This window comes from Nannospalax galili, unplaced genomic scaffold (genome assembly GCF_000622305.1).
Source record: "Nannospalax galili isolate Female #2095 unplaced genomic scaffold, S.galili_v1.0 scaffold86, whole genome shotgun sequence".
Taxonomy (NCBI): domain Eukaryota; kingdom Metazoa; phylum Chordata; class Mammalia; order Rodentia; family Spalacidae; genus Nannospalax; species Nannospalax galili.
The window spans coordinates 988,920-999,406 of record NW_008354174.1 but is presented as its reverse complement, the minus strand read 5'-3'; the positions used below and the strand labels follow the sequence as shown (position 1 = coordinate 999,406).

General features: G+C 38.3%; 1 protein-coding gene across 1 annotated transcript in view; it reads right to left on the bottom strand.

Moving 5' to 3' along the window:
- Positions 1-10,487, bottom strand: part of Ppp4r4 (protein phosphatase 4 regulatory subunit 4) — a gene marked incomplete in the record, with an annotated part of 101,853 nt that overhangs the window by 35,585 nt on the left and 55,781 nt on the right. Inside the window, 4 exon segments of the mRNA XM_017802741.2 lie at positions 1,073-1,195; positions 2,306-2,427; positions 5,403-5,510; positions 8,195-8,301. Coding sequence (XP_017658230.1) covers positions 1,073-1,195; positions 2,306-2,427; positions 5,403-5,510; positions 8,195-8,301 — 460 coding nt within the window.

Sequence of the window (10,487 nt, the reverse complement as noted above, 5' to 3'; positions counted from 1 at the left end):
ACATGGCAGCTAACAACTGTCCTTAACTCCAGTTCCAGGGGATCCGACGGCTTCTTCTGTCCTCCATGGGTACCGCACGACATGGGTACATTTGCCTACATGCAGACAATACACTCATACACATAAAATAAAAATAATAAAGAAAATATTTTTTAAAAAAGGAAATGAACTACAACAAAACATGTTTAGAACAAAATATTTAAATAAATTTTAAATTAAAATATGTTTTAAAATTAAATAGTTCCTAAATAGGAGCAAGAAGGGAAGAACTACCGTGAAGAAGTCTAACAGGTCACATTTTTCACCTTGTGCTCATTTTAATATATTTTAGTTTCAAAAATATAAACTATAGAATACAGGAATTATGCATGCATTAGTTCTACAGCTTATTAGTAAGTCATCATCATCATCATGATATTATACATACTTCTGTGGATTTATGGGAAATGTTCTGAAGTCCCCTGTAGAAAAGATGTATTTACAGAGAAGGAGCTTAAGAACTGAACGTGGAAGACGCAGAAGTAAACTGAAAATATTAATCAACAGAATGGTTCCATTCATCAACTGTCAGGAAGCAGGGATTCAGCGTATAATGTAGAACATTTTCCAACCACATAAGGCATGCTATGCTGGAAGATCAGCGCTTAATTCTCACGATTAATCTAAGGTATAAGCAGTATTTTCACAGTGCCAAGAATCACATTAGTCTACATTCTAAGCTGAACCACTCACATGAAGTATTTATGAAAAAGTTAAAAGTTATACTGACTATGCACCAACAATTAATATACCCGAACTTCTATTATCACATACCAACTAACAGATCAATACAAAATAGCCAGAGATTCAAAGGTTCCGCTCACTTCACTTTACCATGGTCTTTCACAAGCAGGTTCCATCAGTGAAAAGGTCATTTCTAAATATGCTCTATATTATGTTACCAAAAGTCTAAGCTCTAAGATGTAAAGACTTAAAGAACAAGTTTTACAAGTGAAGATTGGATGAAATTCAGAGGCTAAGATGGAAGAAAAAGGGAAAATCAAATAATCTTGAAATTTTAGGGATATCATACCATATAGTCCATGGCATAATTTTCCTAAATGGAAAGATAAAGAAATAAGAATTGATTCATCTGCTTTGAAGGATTTTTCACAAAATGTTTTCACTAAGGGAAGGATAGTTTGACTTCTGTCATCTGAAAAAAAAAAAACAATATATATTTTAGGCCCAGCTGTTTACCTCACACACAGAGAAACATACACATACACAAATTCCAAAAGAAAAATTCCCACTGGTCACGGCAAAGGGGGCACTCTCCTACGCTCATCGCACGCTGTGCTGCAGCTTTACGCTTTCTTTAAATCAAAGTTAGCTTGAAAGATGTCTATTTACTATCACTGTTTTTACTTTCTTAGCTCCTTAAAGACAGATCAACTTATTTATTTATTTATTTTATTTTTTTTTTTTTGTCTTTTTGAGACAGGGTCTTCCTGTAGCCCCAGCTGTCCTGGAACTCACTATGTAGACCAGGCTGTCCTCGAACTCACAAAGATCCGCCTGCCTCTGCCTCCTGAGTACTGGGATTAAAGGCGTGCGCCACCACATCCAGCAAGAACAGATCAACTTTTAAAGGGCTATCTAAGTCTTTCATCACCTCTGTGGTGGCCTACACCCTTAATCCCAGCATTCAGGAGGCAGAGGCAGGTGGAGTTCTGTGAGTCCGAGGCCAGCTTGGTCCCCATAGTGAATCCAGGACAGCTGGGGCTACAGAGAGACCCTGTCTCAAAAAAAAAAAAAAAAAATATGTCACTGATGAGCTAGCTTCCTGCACTTACAGGGCAACTGGGTATTTTGTAACTTGATAACATTAGCAAATACTTTCTTACACAGTCCCACTATTATTATTCGCCCCAAATTTCTCTTCTCATGGCCAGATTTCTGATATTAAAATATTATTAAGAAGGAACTCATTTAGACATGTTACAGTCAGCATCTATCTTGACATCAATTAGTTGAGGCTTTAAAGGCTACTTCTCAAGCCAGCTGTCAGTCCTCTACACCAGTCAGTTAAATCCTGAAGACAGAAATAAGAAGTAGGAAACATACAGCAGCACTGGGTGCCATGGGTAAAAACAGAAGCACAGACCAAAAGAGAGAGTCATAAAAGAAAGAAGAGAGGCTTTTGCATCATTAGATTGAGAAAAATATTCTGGACCCACCTCTACTCTTCATTAGTAAAGCAAAGCATGGAAAAATACTCTTACAATACATGGAAAAGCAGAGATGTATGCGCATGAAGATTTACCTGTATCAAATATGTCAAGCATATTAACCAAGGTTTCAAATGCTGCAAGCCGCACACTGCTGCTCTCGTCCCGAGAGAGTTCTAGAAGTTCAGGGAGCACCACACTTTTTGTAAGTTCTGTCCTGCACAATAAGCAAGACAAGAAAACAAATCAGATTAACAAACTTGCAGCAAGAGCCTCATAAAAACAAGTGATTTGGATGGAACAGAAAACAGGAAGATCATTAAGCTACCCTGTCAAGTCTAGACGTTTTCCATCAGGTTAGGAAAGCAGACACAGATGGAAGAAGTGTGAATAACAACTTCAGAATGATTAAATCACTTCCACTTTCTCCTGTATACATTGTTCCCTATAGAAATATTAAGCTGTATAAGTTATAATATTGCTTTCTAGTTTTAAGAAACTTTAGGAAATGATTCAGCTAACTAGAAAAACTTTTCAGGCCTATGCTATATTTCTATCATCTAAACTATAACATTACAAAACTAATTTCTATACAGAAGAATGATAGAAAACATCAACTGTTCAATCTAAAAGAATAAGACCATATAAATGTCCTTAGAGAATATATGTGTATGACATAATCACAAACAGTTCATATTTGGCACTTACATTTGCTTCTGCCTTTTACCAGGGTCCACAGTCTGATAAAAGGGAGCCTTAACATATATATAGGCAGCGTTCTTAGATACAAGATATAAGGCAGCATAAATTATAACTGACATATGAACCGACATATATTGATAGAGCTCAGAAAGCTCAACAACAGGTTGTTCCTTCAGTTTTCTCACTCATCCCTGAATTAAGTTTTCTTCTATGCTGTCTGTGATCACTGTCTCTGTTATAAACTATGAACATCGTCATGAACCTCAGCTGTTCACATGGTGGGTCATCTCCCCGGTACCACATATCTGATATCTTATCTCTAAACAGTTTCATACATTTATTTTTTTTCTTCTGAATTCTGAGAGTACTAACTCATCTTCTCCATCACTGATTGTAAATTTTTAACCAGTGCATAACTATTCACTATACATTTGAGTTTTTCAAACCTATTTTTATTTTTAAATACTATTTCTTAATTTTCACTTTAAACTTTGCATCACAAGAATGTCTCCTCATACAATCCTCAATTTCATTGATTAGCAGTGAGATTTTAAATAATGTTTTGAAAATAAGTATTAAGTTTCTCTTTACATTAAAGTGAAAACTGTTTTGGTTTATTGGTCATTATTGGGAGATGACAGAACTTTTAAAAGCTGATCACATTGGGAGGTCTTCTGTTAGAGACGTCCTTACAGCAGACAGTGCGGCCACAATCCCTTCTTCTTCCTCTTTGGTGCTTCCCAGACAAGAAGTGAGGGTTTTGCATCATCACACTCTATGATGTGCTGCCTCACAAGAAGCCCGAAAGTTAGAGGATTTCCTGACTACCGACTAAAACACGCAAAATGACTTGATATAAAGCTTTTCTCTCTGTAAGCTGATGGCTCAGTATTTGTTACAATAATGGGAAACTGACTAACGCAACTAGCAATAAGGTACCAATGCTTTTCAGATATGATAACATGACAAAAAATTAAATAAATGTACATATGATCAAGAAAATTTATTTCTTAACTGGATTCTAACTTAATGTCGAGTATATTTATTCTTTGTAATTTTTCTTTTATAAATTAATGCTTGAGGAATAACACTAAATAAATTTTGGGGAGACTAATTTGAACATACTTGGCCTTTCCATTTTCACCAAGAACATTTTTGAGATGGTAAAAGATGAACACATGAGGGTCCTACATGTTTGTATCATGAACAGGCAGCAGTACACACATTGTCCTCAGAGATTCTGGTTCTGACTCATAAGCAAAGGTTTCGGCAAGACTGAATTAATCATGGTCTACATGGACCCAAAGAGAGTCATCTAGATTTAGAAGACATCTGAAAGATGGTTTGAAGTCAAAACAAGAAAATTGCTAATTCTATTGATGTATTAAGATTCCCCCACATATCCTACTTAGCAACAACAGACACACAACAGAGCACAGTACTGCACCTTGTCTGTTAGTGATACCCTAAAGCTTTAATTATCAACCTAGGTTTATAAAACAAACAAACAACAAAAAAAAAAAACAATGCTAGTTGGATGTGGTGACACAGGCCTTTAATCCTAGCATTTGAGAGGCTGAGGCAGGTGGATCTCTCTGAGTTCGAGGCCAGCCTGGTCTACATAGTGAGTTCTAGCCAGGGAGACCCTGTCTCAACAAGACAAAAAACAAAAACAAACCAATGGTATGAAAAGCCAAAAGCTCAGTGTCTTTATCTGTAAAAGAAACCAAAGAAATCTGTGCGATTTCTGATAAGAATAAAAGGCACTAATTTTTTTTTTTGGTCTTTTTGAGACAGGGTCTCCCTGTAGCCCCAGCTGTCCTGGAACTCACTATGTAGACCAGGCTAGGCTTGAACTCACAGCGATCTGCCTGCCTCTGCCTCCTGAGTGCTGGGATTAAAGGCGACCTACTTTAGAATCCTTAAAACAAAAAAACTTTCCAAAACTGATTTTTAGTTAAGTTTTTCTGTAATGCTACACTTGTCGCTTGACATGGAATCTGGTTTAAGCAGAAGGTAGACTGGCTTCCCTATGCCTATACCCCGAGCGCCACACACCCACAGTGCAAGACAATGACAAATCAGGAGTACACACGCCTAGAATTACACAGGGACACAGCAAGGTTTTGCTGACAGCAGATTTATCTGAAACAACCAAAAATATAGCCAGGAAATGGTCAGCCAAAAGAAATGCTCAACTACATTCCCAGTATGGTTTATATTGGGTAGGACACTTCATTCTTAGATCTGGGTATTTAGAACAATAACTAAGTAACCACAGTGAGAAGGAAAGGAATTAATACTAATTGAATACCTACAATAATGCTGAACATATTCCCGTTTATCTCTTTTGCTGCAGATCTATTAGGAGGAACCTGTATGATCATTTGGAGAAGTCGTATAAAGTGCTCAACAGCATGTGTTCATGGAATAGATGGGCAGGATATGCTCTGCCTCACAATCTGCATAAGCAACTCAAAGTGCACTTACCCAATGCCTTGAGCTATATTTTCTAGCTGCCGACACATACAAGATCGAACTTCATATTCCACATCTTGACAAAGGGATTTTACCAGGGGAAGTAGTTCTCTTTTAATGCTGAAGAAGGGGGTAAAGAAACATAAATGGGTGAATGTTTTAGACTAATACCTTTGAACAATTCTTAAAAACTTAAATTAGCACATATAAGAAAGAACATCTTTGAATTTTTAGATTTTGTTTAATTTGGAGTGTCTATAGAGGTCAGGAAGCTAGAAAGGGCCTATGAGAGGGAGGGAGAGGAAGAGGCCTTAACACAGGGAGGAAACAGAACACATAAGATATGGAAGTAGGGCAGGGGAATCCTGGGGATTCAAGGTTTCAGCAGGGATGCAGGCAGAGGCATAGAGGGATGGAGGAGATGGGGAGTGAGTTAACCAAAACTAAGGGTGTCCAGGGAAGCTTTAAGGAAAACCACTGCTTTGTAAGATAATTTTTAAAAAACAGTTTGAATGGATGTATCCTACATGAGGGAACAATGCTTCTCCAGAAAACACGGGTTATTAAATGAAAATCTCAGTGCCAGATGTGGCATGCCTTCCTACAAGCTATTCAGAGACACCCCCTCAAACAACACAGGCTGCTGCCACTGCTCTTGGTTTCCCACCATAACTAGACAAGACAACCTCATTGCTGAAGATACAACATACACTGGCTGAAGGACAGGGAGAAACCAAGCTGGAAGTCACCTGAAGATTTTCTCCCTGCTGGCTAGCTTTCATGGTGCCAGAGGGCACTATGCAGGTCACTGGTGGAGAAAAGCCATCAATGGACTTCCAGTGATGGATCCTGCAAGCTACAATACTGACCTCCTGGGCAGTTATGCACCCACTGGTAAAACAGTGGCATGACTGCTATGGAGGCAACCAATTGCTTTATGATTGGATTTGAAGTCTGTTCCACAGGAGGAAATTCATGCCTTAGTTTTGTAAATCTGGCCAAAAGCCATGGCTAGGGAGGTCATAGGCTCTAAAGGGAGAAGCTACTACTGTTGTTTTCTAAACGGACATGTTTATACCCAGAGACTTATTTTTTAATACTTTATTACTTTTATTGTATGTATATGAGAGTAATGCCTGCAATGTGCACAGTGAGAACAACTGTGCTATGCGATGCCCACAGAGGTCAGAGAAGGGCACTGAATTCCTTGGAACTGAAGTTATGGATGGTAGTTAGCCATCATGTGGGAACTGGGAACTGAACCGAGGTCCTCTGCTCCTAACTGCTGAGACATCGCCCTAGTCCCTACACCCAGAGATTTATGTTTATACCCATAGATTAGCACAACCGAGGTCAGAGAAGACTCTCTTACTGGGCAGCTGTCAAAGAAGAGACTCATAACTAGTCAAAGGGCTGAGTATAAGTTTTTGTAGAGTGTTCAGCCATACCTGGAACAATTATACCAACCCTGCAAGGCTCAGGAAATACCATGAATGAAAGGGTGGAAAGGAATGAAAGAGAAAATGGGGAGGAATGCTGTGAAATGCCGTATTCTGGACATGAACTCATGAACTCACAGCAGGTACAGTTATCTGCACAAGTCTGCTACAAGATCAAGCCAGGCAACACTTCAGCACGGGAGACGGAAGGCCTCATGAGGCTACTCCTAGCTGAAAAGCTAACAGCAACTGATGGCTGCTGGGGGTAGTAATTTTTCTTTGGGGTGTGGCCATAGCTGGCCCATGCTTGGGTGAATGGTTCACACCTATGCACATGTTGGCAGCACTAACAGGATATGATGGGTTATGAAAAAGAAAAAAAGAAAGGGAAAGAAGACAAAGGGAACAAGAAGATGGGAGGACGAAGCATTTGGAGCGATCTGGGGAGCGGGAGGGGGTATCTGGGTTGGCTATGATCATGATACATTGCTATGTGTGTGAAATTGCCAAACAATAATTTTAAATCACTTAAAAACTCTTAAATTACCTTAGTTAGCAAGATTTTTACACTTTATAGTGCATTTTTTACATGTTATTAAATTTGGATGTTATCAGTTACTTGTAAATTATATACCAGATCATCTCTTGGAAAATAATAATTGCCAGGCGTGGTGGCACATGCCTTTAATCCCAGCACTCAGAAGGCAGAGAAAGGCAGATCTTTGTGAGATTGGGGCCAGCCTGATCTAGATAGCAAGTTTCAGGCCACTTGGGGCTACAAGGAGATCCTATCTGAACACATAACAAAGCGGTTAAAAGTTCATAGCTTTAAAAAAAAGAAAAAGAACATAGCTAATTCAAAAGGCTACAGCGATGTGATGTGGATCTGACAACCATCAACCAAATCTTCTGTTTCCTATTTTACTCTCATTCTATGAACGCACAGCATTTGCTGTCATATGAACAGAGAGAAGCATGGGCACTACAGACATGCTCTGTAATGAGATTACCAAAATAAGGAGCTCATAATGTAAGAAACCAGAACTCCTAGCTTTAGGTCAGGTTTACTCATTTTGGAAATCCCCCAAAATGTTATTTTATCCTCAAAAGGAAACTAGGTATGGGATAGGGAAGGCTAAGACTCAGGGTAGAAAACAAATTAAGGTTATTGATTTTGAAAATCCTTCAGACTGAGAAAAAAAATGCTTCGAATAAGTATATTTCTGTGTTAGAACTCCACACAGTTAAAACAGCTAAACTTGAGTATAGTATGGAGTAATACAAATTTAATTGTTGTTAATGCATCCATTGTACATTCTAAACCAATTTAATTTAAAGAGACAAAAAATATGTACAAGTACTCACCTATGGGCATCAAATTTGTTGGTTAATTTTCCTAAAATTTTACAGCTAACTAAACGAGACTGGACAGTTTGGGAAAGTTGCGCCTTGGAAACAAGTGGATTCAAAATCTAAAGGGAAACAATTCAGAGGACAAATTTATGAAGTTTCATACATTCTTGTCATTAACATCAACTATTTTATTCAAGCAATATTTTAATTTTTTTTGTCTTTTTGAGACAGGGTCTCCCTGTAGCACCAGCTGGCCTGGAACTCCCTATGTAGACTAGGCTGGCCTTGAACTCACAGAGATTCACCTGCCTCAGCCTCTCGAGTGCTGGGATTAAAGGCGTGTGCCACCACGCCCAGCTATGAAGTATAATTTTGAAATACATACTTCCAACAGAGAAAAGCAAATCAATTACCAGATACTCAGAAATTTTTATTGATTCTACATGGATTCATTTTTTATATTTATCCTAAAACATAAAAAATAAATTCTATTTAGGTAATTCTGCATTTGAACATAACAACCCAAGTCTAGTGCCATATTATGTACATGCCAGGCATTCAAAACCTCAATTGCAGCCGGGTATGGTGGCGCACACCTTTAGTTCCAGCACTGGGGAGGCGGAGGTGTTCCTCTGTGGTAGCCAGCCTGGTCTACACAGTGAGTTCCAGCCTGCTCTTTAATTTGCAGTCTTCCTATTTCTTATCCCAGATTCTCTATCTACCTATCATGGTAGACATCAGAATATGTCTGCTAGGGTCTCTTCAAGTTCTAAAGTTCTACGACTCTCATATAAAGGTTAGCTGTTTCATTTCCTTTTAACCAAGTAGCCAAAAATTACTGAATGCATATTGATAAATATAATCTAAAAATGAAGGATTTGAAATAAAATACATATTGAAAATCTTGAAATTCACATTCTAAAAATACCCAGCACTCTAGAGTAACAACTGCCTTATATTAATATCATCTTCAAAAACCACAGAGAACACATCTCTGCATTGTCTTTGGCACTTTAGTGTGCGTGATGGTCTAGATCCTTGCCACCAGGTGTATATTCTTTAGCTGGATGAAACATCACTTTTAAGAAAGTATTTTGGCATTATGATAAAATCACAAGCTTAATGACAATGAAGACACTTCACGAAATCAATAGAAAACATTTCATTAATAACTTTTTTGCCTTGGCGTAGTTGCAAAGAAATACATATAAGGATAATGTTCAAACAATTCAAAATTTTTTCATTAGACGGTAAATTTCATTTCTATTTTTTCTACTCTGTCACCTTAATTTACAATAAAACCTTTAAGGGGACTATAACAAACAATATTGAAAATGAAAAGGCAATCGACCAACTGGGAATAATACTTACCATAATATGTGCAAATGCAACAAAAGATTGGCAGAAAGATGGTCTATATAAACATTGCTTAAAGGAAGGCTTACATAATTCCATAAGAATAGAACAAATACTGATATGCGATATGGAAAAATATTCAACAGCATGATTTAAATTGTCTAATTAAAATGCAACCGTGCCTTTAGCCTGTGAAATTCAATTGGAACGCCATTTTTGTTGTTGTTTCTGAGGGTGACCCCAAACTCACTATGTAGGCAACAAGGACCTCAAACTCCATCATCTTTCTGCCTTTGCCCCCGGAGTGCCAGGATATGCCACCATGCCCAGTTTATGCAGTGTTAGGGGCCAAGTCCAGGGCTTCGTGCACACTAGGCCAGCACTCTACCTACCACTTCATTCCCAATGGATACTTTAACTAGCAGCATTTCATATTCTTAGTGGAGCTGAGGAATATGAATGTCTATGATGAACTATCATCGCTTTTATGATACAGTTAAAGAAAGTACCAGAAAAATAAGAAAAGCTCTACAGAAATGATCCTTCATGCCTTATTTTGATAGTCAAATTTAAGACTGAAAGCAGCTTTATATGTTTACCAAGTAAAATAATTTACAACTACTATCCAATGAGTTTGGCACACGGGAAAATAATACTGAATGAAAAGCAACCACATACAGATTCAGCACGATTACTGAGGAGTGGGCAGCAACTACACACAGGGGAAAACCTGAAAGGAAATGTATCAGAACTTAGTCTTTAATCCCAGCACTCAGGATGCAGAGGCAGGCTGATCTCTGTGAGTTCCAGGCCAGCCAGTGCTACACAGTAAGAACTTGCCTCAAAACAAAACAAGAAGAAAAAGGAGGGAGGGAGGGAGGGAGGGAGGGAGGGAGGAAGGAAGGAAGGAAGGAAGGAAGGAAGGAAGGAAGGAAGGAGTAAAAGGGCC